Here is a 15,466-nt window from a genome sequence, read left to right as displayed (position 1 = left end):
AAAGAAGATGGAGGGGAGTGATCCTATTAGAAGTCAGAGTGCCCTCTGTCGGTGCTAGAAAAACAAAGACAGTGGCACCTCTTCAAAAATAAATAAATAAATATCTATGAAGCATTTTCATTTGGAGACAGAACATACTATTTTCCATCATTTCTGCTCTACTTGATAGCAGGAGATGGGAAAGGCGGGGAAAACACATGCAGCAAAGTGTCTGGAAGGCTGGATTCAAACCCCAGACTCTGCAGTACGTCTCTGGGCTGATACATGGCACGCTCTCCACCGGGACGCCCTTACCCTTAGCTATTTTTAAACTGCTGTAGGTGTGACAATCTCAATTTCATGAGCAATCAGTACAGTTCAATGAACACAGCACAGTCACAGTGGTATCTATACAGGGTTTAATGGCACACAAATGCCCATTCAGTACATCGCAGTCCACTCAAATCAAATGAAATCAAATTCTTACTGATTTCTGCTCATCAGAAACCCTTTAAGAATGTTTAAGTTAGTAAAAGGCATATCACGTTGCTGAAATTTGTCACATTCATACACAATGATACAGACTGGTGGCTTTATGAGAAGAAAACAGTATGTGGAGTAATAGATGTCATTAGCGATTACAATATGGCCACTGTAGAAAGCTTTTAGCGAGTAAATATAATGGTAAAAATTACAAAGGTCATTATGAGCAATGACTGCAAAATTTGGTAAATTATGATAATCAGGTAAAAACAAAGCACTAAAGGTACTTTCTAATAAACATAAATGGCAAACCGTAAAATTATACAACAACAAAGAAATCCAAACAGAAAAAAAAGAGGAAAAACTTTGTTTAGGCTCTGCAGTGTGGCTTGAGGACACATTCCAGTGGATACCAATCTGAGCTGAGAGCTCCTACTTCATCTATCAGTGTGCGAGAAAGTCAAGGGTCAATCCTGGCTGGAGGAAACGCTTCTTCACCAAAAGGGGCACCTGAACATTTGGAGGAGAAAAGAAAATGTCAAATTAAAAGAAGAGAAAGAAAAAGATCAACCTGTGGCACAGTAATTACATTTAAAAGTGTGCAAACTTTTCTGCTACAATTTTCATACATTCAAAGTCATGACTTCGGTTCGATTTAAGGTGGATTCCTGCAGCCAGGCATCACTGCTCTGACTAACCCTGAAGCTGAAAATGTGTGTAAGGTATACTGACCATCCGATGTAGCACTGGCACAGATTTTCATGTGAGGTGGCTTGTTTGATGAGGAGCTCTACTTGTGTCGGCACATCCAGCGTCTCATCATGAGAGAAGTCACGACCTATAGGGGACAAACTCTGGTAACAGATCTGCTCCGGCAAAATCAATCTGCAAAGACTCCTCGACTTTGTTCAGACAACACAAAGGTGCTTTTAGGATAGCGCAAGATCTGAAAAGACCTCTCGTCTCTGTTAGGTTTCCTTTTGTTATTAAAGCTCTGCTGAGCTCATTTTTGATCAGACACTAAACTGGAAATGTAAGCGAGGGACTTGGGACTGGTTCGGTTTCAGGAGGATGCTGATGGACTGCAAGTCCCTGCTTATGCAAGAAGTTTAAGTATTATGTTTTAACCTCCAGTACTATGTGATTAAATTAAAAATATTATTCATAAATCTTTATCATTTACTTATTTAAAAAAAGAGGGTACTTTACAGACGGGAAAGTGAAATGTGTAGTAAAAATTTCCCACTTACCTGTAAGTTTGTCTCGCACTCTGTTAATAATCTGAATAGCCTTCTTGTTGAGTGCCTCAGGTTGTACCAAGCCATCTCCAACTAAACACACACACACACACAAATACTAGCATCAACAACTATTGGCAACTTTAGAAAAACAAATTATGCTGTGTCTATACCGAACCTGTTTGCAGCTAAAGGAAATCAAAGCAGATTTGTGTCCTGCCTTACAATAGCGCAGTGAGTTGCAGCGATCATTATGACAGCGAGTGCTAAGTATTTTGACGGCAAAATAAGCAGAGCAGACGTAAAAAGCTGTAACACAACAACAAAAAAATCACTTAAGTCTGAATAAGCAGGTAACTCACTGAAGGAGTGAATCGACTCAGGCACTGTGGTCCCTGCTTTCTTGTGCGTGGTCTCTCCAAGGTCAATTCCCTCAAGAGCCTCTGTGGATGACACCACATAGTCAGAGATTAAAAAAAACATGTTTTTCCTTTATTAAATAGAAAATGAAACATAGTTATGGTTACAGCTTGTGTTGGAAACTGACCCACTGACTGCCCGGCGGTGTACGAGTCGGTCCTGGTGCGGGAGCGTTTGGTGCCTTTGGTGTTTGCTGTGGGCGACACGGGAAAAGTGTGCATTTAAAAACATACATAAACTCCTCTGTAGCATATTTCATTTACCTCATTTACCAGGAAGGACCACCACCTCTCTGACTGCTTTAAAGACAGAAACTCTGGTTTCTTCCACAGTTATGTGTACTATTCATTAAAAGTGGTCAGATTATAGAAAAGGCCTCTCTCTTTATGTTGTCCCCCAGATTTATTCTACCCATCTGTGACCTGAAAGTCATGTTTCCTGCTCCTTTGCATTAAATGGGTCCGGTTTGCGCTGGTGGCTATTCAGTAAATGGCTATATAAACACACAGTAGAGAATACACTAATGAGCGTTTAACTAATGCAGCTTTATGTCCCTGTAAGGAGAAAGCTGTTTTATGTACAGATCCCTGGCTTCTTATTTCTTAAACATACTAACCCCAAAATGCTGAACTCCTTTATAATCAAAGTGACATATTCCACTTTTTTTGATTAAATGTCTTGCTAAAGGCAACCATAACAGTATTAGTAGAGAAGGTGCCACAGAGATTTATTCCCTCTGTACACAGTTTAACCAGTGACCTTTAGATGTCTGAAGCACTTCATTAACCGTTTCTCTCGAAAACACAAGCTAAGCAGAAGTCCAGTGCAGCTTGATGCGAGTAGATTTAACGCTCCCCACTCTTCAGCGCCACAAAAAGAAGTCTTTCAGCTTGAACAAGTGTAATCTGCTCTGACTTTAACCAAACTGTTACTGGTCTGAGCTGGTATGCTGCTGTGGTTATGTGAGGCTGTAATATGTTGATTTGTCTGTTGAGAGTAAGTGAGGCTCCGCTAACATCTCTACTCAATTTAAACAGCTGGATTTTCCTTACTGTCCATAAGCCTCCAGTTGAGCAGCGGGTCGTAGACGAAGGCCTCCAGCACAGCCATGACGCTGTCCCGGTGCTCCCTCAGCACCTCCATCACTGTGTGGCACGTGATCCTGTAGTTACCATCCAAGCCCGTCACCTGACACACACGACATTTGGGAATTAGGTTTCCATTCTGTGTGTGCACGTTACAGAAAGATCAGTATACTTATAAATAATTATAAACATGTTTTGAGTTTAGTAGTAGAACAGCCTCTGTTTGTATTTAGAAGGCTGAAAATATGTTTTAGGAAGATTTCATATATGTCTAAATAAAAAATTTTTTTTTAAAAAGAACCACCTCCAAAAAACTTTCGCAGTAGCTTAAAAGACAAAACTTAAACCTCTTACAACGCAGAATTTTATTTCTTGATGCTTTCATTTTTAATTCCTTTTCTTCCTTTGCTCATTAAATTCAAGGCACAGTGAGTCACGGCTTCTGATAAAACTCTGCACAGTCACAGAAGACTAATTATTATTCGGAATAAAATAAAGAAGACAAAGAAGAAGCAGCTCAGGCAGGATTCACTTCAGTAGAGGAATATTTGTCGTGTTTAAGGGTGGGGGCCTTTGACACCAGAATAAAATGAATGTACTAGAAAGACTTTTGTGTTGCAGCGTCTCCGACTGTCTAACCTAATGAAACGGGGCTCTAACTGCTTTAAGCTAGGCCACAAGGAGGAGAGACAGTGGGATTTGGCAGGTGGGGAAACCCTAAGATCAGCCATAGCGGTGCAGCAGAGAAAAATGACTTGCCTTAAAATAACTCTGACATTGATTTGAACTGTGAGCTCCGGCAGATTTTTCTTTGTGCCTGCAAAAGCTTTGATCAGCTGACCAAAGCCAATTCTCTTGGCTCTCAGGTTTACCGCTCTTTGTGTTTAAGTCAACTACATGATTTTGCATCATGAATGTTTTCAAACCCCTGGCCACAATGAAGCTTAAAAGATTAAAGTTGGAGGTTGGTAAACGTCACGAACGAGGATCATCATCCTAAATTCAAACTTAGAATGCAATCCCTGACCTGAACTAACCGTGATAATGGACAAACCAGCAGCGCCAGGCCAACCTGGTCTGTGGCTAAAATTTACCACAAATACAGAATTGCATTTTTTGTGGTCGTTCCTCTGCGTGCAGGAGAGATACTTAACCAGCTTTATTAATATCTGCCTGTGCAAACAAATGACAAGGAAAAGGTAAGAGCAGGGGTGACGCTGCTCTGTACTGTTGAGCAAATATCTCCATAACATCAGGCACAAGAAATGCCAGGCTGTAGCACCCGGAAAAATGAACTTTCTTCATAATATTATGTATTAAACTACCTATCACATTGAATGACTCATGACCACACGTGGTGTTACCGTGAGCACACTTTACCACACTTCACAGAGTTTGTCACACGCCAGCATAGTCGTATACCTCCATAGCATTGGTTAGCATCCTAGTCAGTCGGAAGGGAATCTTTTCAGGGAACTTTTCTCTGGTCATGGCCACCTGTTAGAAATGTATACGAGGGTACGTTTTTTTTTGATAAATATCATAAAAGTTTGTAACATATTTAATACAAATCTCCTCTCACTTCAAAACAGTCTCCAAAGTCGATGTGTAGGATCTTGCCGCTTAACCGGTCTAACATCAAATTGGATGGATGCCTGGAAAACATAAACATCATCTCCACAATAATGTTTTACCATTTTCTTTGTGGCCATTCTAACACTTTTTAAAATGAATACAGGGCTTTTAGTGTTTTGTTTGAGAAGCTCACCTGTCACCCAGTCCGAGGATGTAGCCCACCATCGACATCACAGCCAGGGATCGAGTGTAGTTCGTCCTCCTGTCGAACCACACCTGTAGGAGAAATAACATTTGTGTTCTGAGTGCTCCTCTAGGTCATAATATAAAAATATTGTGGGAAATGAAACAGAAATCTCTGGCAGGCTGCTGAACACATCTTTCCAGACACTTAAACACATGGAGCATCAGGTACACGGGGTACTAAAACTGATTCAATTTGATGGTCTCTTAGTGAAATCCTGCAGAGTCAGTGCTTTAAAAGTAGGACAGATAACCCAGAAAACCCATTCTTTAGGGAAAACAACAATTTTATTTCACTACACCTGTATTGCTCGCAGTAATCAGAAAAATGAGAAACTACAAAGACCTACTTTGCTTGGTCTGCATCTAATGAAAACCTTTCCCAAAGTAAGACCAGTTTTGAGGTGACGCGGTATTTTATTGAGGAAGAGATGTTAATTCAAAGGTAGAAGTTATCGGATCTATAATTAGACTCTCTTGACATTTTATCCAAGGACCACTGAATACATAAAGATAGACAGTGAAAAGATCAAGTCCCCTCCTCTGCACTGCTGACAGAGTAAAGAAGTGGAGCATTTTACCTCAGAGCTGGGGCTCTTGAGCCACAAGAGCTTGGCCAGGTCGTCTCCAGCTGTGTTATTGACAGCATGTTCAAACACCTCCACCTTCTCCATCAGCGTCAGGTGGTCGTAGTCTGGAGCCATCTGGAGTGAGAAGTGAAAGTCTTTAAAGTCTTTCGTTATTCAGTATTTACAAAATCAAACAATTGGCAAGAAGCACAGGTGATCGACAGAACATAAAGATTCATTAAACTTGAATTTTATGAATCTTGATTGTGTTCAAAATGTAACTGATTAACATTTGTAAATGTCTTTTCTTATACTGGTGTATAAGAAAAGACATTTACAAATGTTAATCAAATACTTTTGGGAATAAACCGCTGTTCTTTAATATCTGATATTTGGTTTCGTTCTGTTTTTATTGAGACCACCGACAGACTGGGGGCCTGCGAGCAGCAGCTGGGACAGGCTGTTAATATGTTTAAAAGGCAAAAAAAAAAAAATCTGATTCATCTGATTGAAAAACATAAACTGGATGCAAATTGTGCAAATCTTTTTCTGGTTTTAAGGCCTTGTAAACCTCACACTATAAGCCACATTCACCCATTTGCTGTTTCTATCACAGACACAGAGCTGAAGTGCAGTTTTTGTCCTTCATCATTTTTCCCCAACGACATTTTGACATGAAGACTGGAGGAGCCGGGCATCAAACCACTGACATTCCCCCCGATCCTGGTATGGGTCAAGAGCTTTTACTTTCTGCAGTGATGTTTTAGCAAAGAAAATTATGTATTTTGTTGTTCTCCTTTGACTAATTAGGAATTCCGGGGGAGTGATATACAGTTAATTTGTGACAATTAAGGATCTGTAAATGTGTTTTCACAAAGAGTGATTGGTATTCATCAATATAATCACTGGAAACAGATGCTTCCTCAGCTCTGATGAATCTATTTAGTGTGGATAGTTTTATATGAAAATGACAATTTTATAAATGAATGGGACCAGCTTGTTGGCATGAAACAGAAACAACATGTGAGTACGTTCAGCCAATAACACATTAAAATGTATTTAGTAAGACAGGAAGTTAATTCATCATGTGAATGTGTTTTTTGTGACATGCTGAAGTTCCAAAGGAAGCAAACTGGCTGAAAAAGTAACTAATGGGATCAAACAAGGTAAATAAGCACATAGTTGGAGAGAAAACATCCTGAGACTGTTTCCACTTATTCAAACAGTGGAAATAGAAGCAGTTCCTCACCCTGAGCATGATGCGATGTTCAATGTTGAGCAAAATCTTTTTCTTCTCTCTGTAGTCTCTGATGAGGGCATGCAGGGTGTCACAGTGGGGCACCCAGCCAATCAGGCCCGAGTTGGTGGACAGGGGGATCACTGCGTAGCGCTGAATGCTGATGAACACAACACACAGCCGGGACGAGCACAAACAACTGTGTCAGGTATGTGCGAGGTGAGTAAAACACAACTGTCTCTTGGAATTTGTGTGTGTGTGCTGATGCCAGAGTGTGAGTCTACCTGAGGTTCTTGCGCAAGGACGCAGGGTCGTTTGCCAGAAGCGTGTTAACCAGACCAAACAGCTGCATGACTCTCTCATCCTGCCTCAAGTCCTCATGGCCCTTCAACAGGAACATGAACTCGTGGCCATTACTACCTGCAGATGGGGCAATAAAATACAACAATGATGGACTACTTGAACAATGGAAAGAAATGCATAAATAAACTCTTAATGGTTGGAAATGGCAGTGCTGGGTATTTTTGCCAGGGTCACCTCATACTCCTCTGAGTATGAGAACAAATGAGAACAAAATTATCAGCTCACCCCCCATGACATTTGAAGCTTTGTCAAAATACCCCAAGTGCTTTTCAACAGAGCGAGAAATTTTCAACACAGGATTTCTAAATATACTAGTTTTATCCTGAGCCATAGCACAAAGTACTGCTGTGCAATTAGGTGTTTTAACTTTCCAATGCTAAAAGTTTGGAAAATTAAGTTAAAACTGAGGTTTATCTTCCAATTTACACGCAGTATAAAAACTGCAGCGAGTGTTTGAGCTGTCGTTCAGTAATCATCATGCCAAAAACTAAAGAAATCAGTTTAGACTTGAGAAAAGATTTGTTGATGCTCACAAAGCAGGAGATGGACACACAAAGTTATCAAAGTGTTTCCAAAGTGTCAAGAACTGGAGTGAGAAGTATCGTGAAGAATTTTAAAGAGAGCCAAACAGTACAGAACAAGCCTGGCAGAGGTTTGAAGTTATGGAGAGAAATTTACCTCAAAAGGCTTCCAAATGCCTACGATAACATCCACAGGCCTTTCCTAACGTGCACAATGATTTGTGTGTAACTTCTGAGGACTAACGTGGTCATACTTGTTTTAAAACCACGATCCAAAACATACGTTGCTCGGAGGTAGTTGAAGAACTACCTCCGGAATACCAGAGTGAATGTTACTGACTGGCCTGCACAAAGCCCTGACTTGAATCCCTCTGAAAATCTGTGGAGTGAACTAAAGACCAAGGTCCATGCCAGAAGACCATCAAATCTGGAGGAGCTTGAGAGTACGCTGGGATTGCTCAGCAGACGTGTGAGGGACCTGTTGAAAACCACAACAAATTCCAGCACAAAGGATTCGCACCTGACTATTAGCATCAGGAGGGCGGATAATTTTGACCAAATAAACAGCAGATATGCAATAAAGGATTAAAAAGACTACATAAATAAAGCCTATGATGCTTATGAAGTACCACGACACTTTCAGTATGTTAATAGCTGCTGGATGAACTATGATATTGACTCAGTCCTCTTGAGCAGAATGAAGTTTTCAGCATGACAGACAGGAAAACATATTTCACTTATGTGAATTACAGACGATGACACTTATCTAATTGCTCCACTATTTCACCAACACTGTACTACCTTTTATGGAGTAAACTGAAGCTTCCAGTGGAAAATAACGCCCCTGTTCTATCCTGAGTCTGCTTCTAATGACAACCCCAGTAAGTACAGTGTACCAGAAGAAGGAGCATCGAAAGTAAATCTAGGTTGGCTGACAGGTCTTAATCTGAAGTCTTGCTCCAGAGGTCAGTTGATTTATTAGCCATCATCTTTTACAGAGTGTGTTATATAACACTGATGGAATACATCAGAACAAAGTACAGCATTGTCCAGAGAAGTAGAATTACCGCCTTGCAGTTGTAACCTCCCCCCAGCAGTAAAGCTGCAGCTGTCTGTGCAGACTTTGAAGGAATTAAACTTGGTCAATAACGCTGATTCTGAAGAAACACAAAGCCCTGTGATGACCGTTCAAACAGGGATGTTGCTGCTCAGAGGCTACAAATTCTAAATCATGTATGCTTCACACACACTGTCAACCCTGCAGCACAAACACAAAAAAAATCTATCACTGTAGTTTCAAGGTGGAAACCGCACCTCAGTGTCACCGATTCAATATCCGACTACACGTGAAATATGGTCACAATCTCCCCTTGTGCTTCTGAGGTATGGTGTTGAATAACGGCCAGAAAAGTTTCTTTTGCAGAAAATTATGTCGTCACATTGAAGTCAAACTTTGACCTTTTGCCTACATTAGCTCATCAATTTAGCATTTCTAACCTATTAGACACATATTATTATTATTATATCCTATATTATAGCCTATTAATCCAGTCCACCGAGACCTAGTGGATGTTTGTGGCAAAATGTCCCTGAAGGGCAATGAATTCCTAAGATATCATGAGAATCAGATTTACCGACAGTGGGGTAGGACAACCCAAAAACATATTGCCTCCGGTCACGGCTGGCGCTGGTACAGGGGCATAAAATGTGTGAAGCAGAGTGAACAGTTTGTGATTGATAATGTGTGGATTTGGCTTCAAGACAATGTGATATTACAGTGCTTTGCCATTTTAGAAGCACTTCGCTGTCATATTTCATATCACACAACGGAGCAGAGGGAAGAATGTCAAAGTTATTTATTTCAGTATTCAATTTAATAACAAAGAACAGTGTTGGGAGGGTTTGTGACAAACCGTGGTGTGCCCCCGTATGTGGCTTCAATCGGAAGAGACTGGGAAAAAACACAAGACTCTTTTGGTAGAAAGTTAAATAACCATCGACTCTGGTCCACGTGTGGTGAGTGGAATTCATATTTGCTTATCACTTGTTTGATCTTGCTTCTGGTGGTATGAACGTTTTCTACGGTCATATTCTAGCCACACCACATGCCATGACCGATGAATTCAAAATAAACTGTGCCCTTGGAGCTGTTTATTGTTGGATTCTATTAATATTGAATTTTCTCTAATGTGACGGCCCATGCCTGCTGAAAGCATATGACTAGAAATATTCTTTAATCCATTTTCCTAATATAATGGGTTCAGAGCCACAAGGGCTGTGCAATTTTCTCCTAATCTTACCCATGATGGTGAGTTTGCGTGGGCGCTGCTTGGAGGTGATGACCTGCAGCGAGGGGGCGATGGACTGGATGCGAATGATAGGCTGGTTGGGGTCATAAGTGCCGGGTACAGCAAGCTCCAGGTCTCGACACATCAGCAGCTTTGGAGAAACATATTGCAGCTCCAGGGAGGTCAGCTGTGAGGAAAGTTGATGAGGTGGGGGTGTAGCACAGGAAGAGACAATTAGTTTTAAGTCTTGTGTACAAAAACTTCACTGACAAAGCAGCGCCTGCCAAGACAACAGTGCCTAAAGCAATATGCATATTGTAGCAGACACTGGCTCATATCCAAGTTAAAAGGCTTTATCCAGAGAAACTTGTTTATACGCAGCTTTTTATAAATCATCTGGAACATTTCACTTTCTTAATGCATTTGCTGCTTGTCTGCAGCCATCAGTCATTTACACTGCATCAAATCTGAATGTGGCACACTATTTAAAGGCCTTTATGGTTCATTTCTGAATGCTGATGTATGGTTACTGTCCCGCCCTGCGCTGGAACTGCCGTTTGGATGCATTCTGGGAAGGGTTTATCTCTGTGTTAATGCCCTGTGGGGGAATATTTGCACTGCTCCCAGCATGTCGTAATGCTGCGGTGTATTTCATGCTGCGTACTGTAATGTCACAGCAGGGTGCATCCTTGAGAGCAGGGCCATGCTACAGTGTCAAATAGCATCGCCATCTTCATTTATTATGTGAAGTACAAGCTGCTGACAGAACTATTTTTAATGTCACTCTTCAACAATGTGATGATAGCTGCTAGGAATGGCATCTATCAATTCAATTTCATCTCTTCTCCTATAGCAAGAAGCTCTGCTTTCTATTGAAGCATCTACCCATTATGTTGTACCAAAGTGGCTTCTTGTTCACAACAATCTGCACAGCATCTGTAGAACTTATAGCGTCATAGGTCAAAATAAATTATTCAGCTTCAGGCATTTCTTTTTCTTTTTTACATGTGTAAAATCACAAGAATATAATCTATGTAAGCGGGGCAAGAAGATGAAGGATGAAAATACTGACTGAAAAAAAGAGATCTCTGATGCAGGAAAATGTTTGTCACTCTTTTCATGTTTAAATGTGTGTTGACAGGTGTTGATAGTTAAAAACAAACAACTGACCACAGAAAATAAACTACCTGCAACTTGTAAAATATATCTCGAAAAATATTCTGCCTCTTGTGAAATTTTACATTAGGACATTATGCCATAATTTAATAGACAGAGTGGCGCCTGAGGGCGTGACAATAAAATGAGCAATGCTATCCACTGATGCTGTGCCATTCCTCTTCCTACATCATCACTCTCATCACCATTCTGCCGTCTTTCAACATCTTGCAACATTAGTTTTTTTCTTCCTGCTCAATGACTTTAAACAGAGATGGGGGAATGAAAGAAGTCGCTATCATTAGCTCCCATTCAGTGTTGTTTCTAATGTTGGTATGCTGGCAAAAAACACAGAGTAGCCATTAGTCTTTTATGTCATATTACACGACTAAGACACATTTACCCATCTTAAGATCAAAGAATGAGTCAGGGCATGAAATGCAAAATCTATAATCTGATGAAACACTGGAATGGACACAGACGTGGTGAGATGTCAGCACAAAAGACGTACTCTGACGTACCATATGACACAGTACGTGCACAAAAATGCTGCTACTGTACATACACTGCAAATACTGTTGAATATTACTACATGAGGCACACTGCAGTGATCATTAGGATGGTGATTTATATATTATTAACAAAAAAAGTAGTTTAACTGTCTGCAGGCTTCATATTTTCAATCACCTGTGGCAGCTGCTTGGAGATGCGTCTGAACACGTGGTAGTAGAGGTCCCAGGCCTGAGTCAGGTCTTTAACGTTTCCAGAGCGCATGTACTTCCTGCACCAGTCTTGTGCCTCCATCAGGTCCCTCCCATAAGCCTGTAGCATGAAGTAAGAGAAACACAAGTGTTTTCTTTTTATGTCCAATTTCTTTTCTCTCCTAAAAGCTATTAAATCTTTAATTTGGCTTATGATAAATTTATATTGTGCGGGATGGTATAAATTTTAGATTTGTGGAAGCTTGGAAATATTTCTACCACTGCTGTTGCTGATGATGATCCAAATAAAAACGTATATATAATATGCACAGGCCACCAAGGCATCTCTATAAGGTAGAATGATTTAACATCAATTTTCTATCCTCCAGCCTCCATATCAGAATACATTTTGTTTCCAACAGTTTAGATGAAGCATGGACAGAATGTTTAATCATTAATCTTTAAGCCTTTTTTGACAGAAATGTAATAAAATAATGTGAAAGTCATCATTTATATTTAGGAACAGAATCAGAAGCTAGTGCACACATGCTTGAGTACTGTTTCCAGTCCCTGTCATCACTGTTTGCACCGCGACAACAAATCAAACCAGGAAGATTCAAACCTGATTGAAAGAGGTCTCTTTGAGGGTCTGTGGTCCCCTCTCCATCATGGCATGTAGGGGTTCCAGCACAGCAAACATGCCCTTGACGTTGCGTTCACCAAAGTACAGACGTGATGCCTCTTCAAGGCCCTCGTGCCACATCTCATGCCACAAGATGGCCACTCGGATGAGCTCCTCACTCACCTGGAGGAAGGAAAACAAAAGGAAAAGGTCAGTCTGTAGCGTAATGAAGACCTGTTTTCACAGGTGCCATCGAAAATCTGGACAATTTAAAATGCTTTTACACAGAAAACCAATTGCAAATATTTTAAAGAGAAAAGGAAATCCAAAGTTCACCTTCATCAAGCTTTTTCCTTTTACAGGGTGATGTACATTACATTCAATTACGATTAGAAATGTTCACAATCACAACAAGAAAGGCTGAACTTCCTCCTCTGCTGCTAATTAGCTTTTCCCATTTAATTTTAAATGATACAACAAGTCATAACAAGAACCAGAAAACCTTTATCTACATTTCTATAATTCATGTTTGGAAATTAAATATTTTGTTAATCATATATATCTAAAGATGAAGCTACTGTCAGCTCTGCTCCTTTATCAATATGGAATCGCCACAGCAGTTAGCTCTGTTTGATTTGGCAGGTTTAGTCTTAATTCATTCATTTAAACGCTGGATGCCCTTCCTCACGTAACCCCATAGAAATCTTCTCCCGGGTTCAAACCAGGGATCGTTCACTTGTTAGCCAAATGTTTAGACCACTAGACTATGAAGTTCACATTTAACTCAATGGAACAAACCCACAACTTTTTACTCCGCAATTTATAAAGATGTTTTAATTCAGTAGTGCAGTAGAGATGCTTTACCATCATAGCTTGCTGAACTAAGGTGTTGCAGTGTTCACACATGTTCTTCAGGATCTTGTTGGCAGCATTGTGGCGGGCGGTAGTGGTGGACTTTGAAGCCACAGTCAGTGGGTAGATCAAAGCCTGCATGTGCACACAGAACAACTGCTGATCACTGAGGGTACAGCTTTTAAGTTTTCATAAAAGAAATGTGGCTGCTCTGTGTTCTAAAATATAGCCTCCAGTAGAATAAGCAGACTTACCTGGGGATGATATCGTCCAATGTCAGTTAGCAGCTGGTGGATCAGACGGCCCACCAGGGCTCGAGGGGTGTCGATTCGAGCTATAAGCTGCGGGATGACCTGCAAATATAAAAACATTGCAGTATAAGTATGCACTCAAATCAGCCTTTTCTCCCACGCAAAAAATTATTTTTCATATGATTTTATTTCTAGGCTAAAGCCACTTTAAATTTGCATCTCTACATATATTACCTGCAGCCAGGTGTCTATTTGAATGGTCTTGATGCCTTCCACCAGAGCTTCATTCACTTCGGGCCAATGACCATAATCAAACCACAGAGTCAAAACCCTGAGCAGGAGAAAACAAAATAAAACTAGACTCTCTCTTCCTTTTTGACCATTGTGAATCAATCACAGTCAGCCACTAGAGGGCCTCCTGTACTCACATAGCACGTATGGGCGCTCTTTGGACACTTGTCCAGTGTGTGTGTTACAGTCGGACACAACTCACCTAAGCGTGTCCTGCAAGTTATTTCCTCTGGACAGTGAAATGGAGCGGAAGAAACCTTGCACAGCAGGAACTGTGTACAGGAGCAACGTCTTTGAGAGGTCCTACAGCGAGAGAGTATAAATAAGATATGCTTTTCATGAGTAAAAAACAAACAGCCAGATGACTACCTGAACAAGTCAAGTTGCAGTTTCCAGCCATGTCAGTCTTGACTTTTGACCATTTTGATGTAAAATATTGCAGTTTTAGATTTTTGTGGTGTATTATCAGTTTGAACCTGAATTCTTATATGTTTAATGTGTTTTAGATGACAGTGAGAAAGAAAAAAGATTCTATGTAAGCACATGATGCCTCTTTGTGGGCATGCTAAGATATGGAGAGCCACTGCAGTTGAGAGTTTAGAAGAAGAAATAGGAAAACTGAAGAGAATTTTTCAAAGCTCTGTATAAACAGGCTGCAATAAGAAGATCATTAAAGTTTTTTGAGATGATTTTGTATAGGAAACAAAAACTGTGGCCAAAAAACGTGCTTTTTGAGCAAGTATGTGCAGAGGGATCTCTGACAGATGAGCAGTTTTGAACATTTGGTGAAAATATGTGTATAATGGCTTACACACCAAGTCAGGTATGTTAAGTATCATAAAGCACTGGCTGAATTTAGAGCACTTGGACAAGAGGACACCGAATGGTCAGTGTAATTTCCGTAACTCACCTCATTGACCTTCTTCTGACCTGGTGAGGGCACAGGGCTGGGATCAGTGCTGTCAACCTCACTGTCGCTGTTGCTGGCTTCACTATTAGCACTGGCACCACTGGCGTGCCGCAGCTTCTTCTTTTCATCTCGCCCTTGGTTTTGGTGTTTGTAGTGCAGCACTGCCTCAAAATTCATCACAGCCCAGGCGTGCCAAGCCTGCCGAAAGATGGTGCAAACTGAGTGAAACTGGTGTTCAGAGCTATTAACTGGAAATAACTTCCACGTTTGTTCATGATGTCATTTTCCAGTTTGCTATGGGACAGATATCTCCCAGGGCGCTGTAATTTCTCTCATCCAAACATGAGTTTGATGTTTGCACTGTTATGCAACCTGCTATTAAAGGTTGAAGCTGAAGCGAGTTGGTGAAGATGGATGGGGAGAGAGTCTGTGGAGACATCTCAGTAGCCTGCAGCACAGGCAGAAAAAGCAGAGATGCTTTCAGCTCTTCCATCACCACATATCTTTGATGTGATGGAGCGCAGAAAACAATTCAAGAGTATCTACTGAGCAAAATAAAAAGGGCCCAGGAATGGAGGTCTAAGGTTTTCGTAGTGGCATAACAGGGCTGAGACGTTTGCTTACTGACACAGCTGGGATTTTATTGCAGCCAGTCAAATGTTAAAGGTCAGAGTTAAAAGGGA

The 15,466-nt window shown here is 40.7% G+C and overlaps 1 protein-coding gene across 2 annotated transcripts in view; it reads right to left on the bottom strand.

Moving 5' to 3' along the window:
- Window positions 1-381: 381 nt before the first annotated feature.
- mtor (mechanistic target of rapamycin kinase) overlaps window positions 382-15,466 on the bottom strand; it is a 76,444-nt gene continuing 61,359 nt past the window's right edge. For both annotated transcript variants that reach the window (XM_003449131.5, XM_005454119.4), the window contains exons 39-58: window positions 14,784-14,981; window positions 14,076-14,176; window positions 13,817-13,913; window positions 13,586-13,684; window positions 13,344-13,466; window positions 12,480-12,662; window positions 11,844-11,978; window positions 10,014-10,188; window positions 7,114-7,249; window positions 6,842-6,989; window positions 5,605-5,727; window positions 4,974-5,056; window positions 4,788-4,860; window positions 4,628-4,702; window positions 3,173-3,308; window positions 2,248-2,313; window positions 2,063-2,143; window positions 1,713-1,793; window positions 1,195-1,300; window positions 382-972 (exon numbers count right to left, since the gene is read on the bottom strand). In XM_003449131.5, the coding sequence (XP_003449179.1) occupies window positions 957-972; window positions 1,195-1,300; window positions 1,713-1,793; window positions 2,063-2,143; window positions 2,248-2,313; window positions 3,173-3,308; window positions 4,628-4,702; window positions 4,788-4,860; window positions 4,974-5,056; window positions 5,605-5,727; window positions 6,842-6,989; window positions 7,114-7,249; window positions 10,014-10,188; window positions 11,844-11,978; window positions 12,480-12,662; window positions 13,344-13,466; window positions 13,586-13,684; window positions 13,817-13,913; window positions 14,076-14,176; window positions 14,784-14,981 (2,235 nt within the window). In that variant the 3' untranslated portion in view covers window positions 382-956. The remainder of the gene's footprint in view (window positions 973-1,194; window positions 1,301-1,712; window positions 1,794-2,062; window positions 2,144-2,247; window positions 2,314-3,172; window positions 3,309-4,627; window positions 4,703-4,787; window positions 4,861-4,973; window positions 5,057-5,604; window positions 5,728-6,841; window positions 6,990-7,113; window positions 7,250-10,013; window positions 10,189-11,843; window positions 11,979-12,479; window positions 12,663-13,343; window positions 13,467-13,585; window positions 13,685-13,816; window positions 13,914-14,075; window positions 14,177-14,783; window positions 14,982-15,466) is intronic.

This window comes from Oreochromis niloticus, linkage group LG20, assembly GCF_001858045.2.
Source record: "Oreochromis niloticus isolate F11D_XX linkage group LG20, O_niloticus_UMD_NMBU, whole genome shotgun sequence".
In the NCBI taxonomy this organism is placed as follows: domain Eukaryota; kingdom Metazoa; phylum Chordata; class Actinopteri; order Cichliformes; family Cichlidae; genus Oreochromis; species Oreochromis niloticus.
Note: the sequence above shows the minus strand (reverse complement) of the source record. Positions and strands in the feature narration are given on the sequence as shown.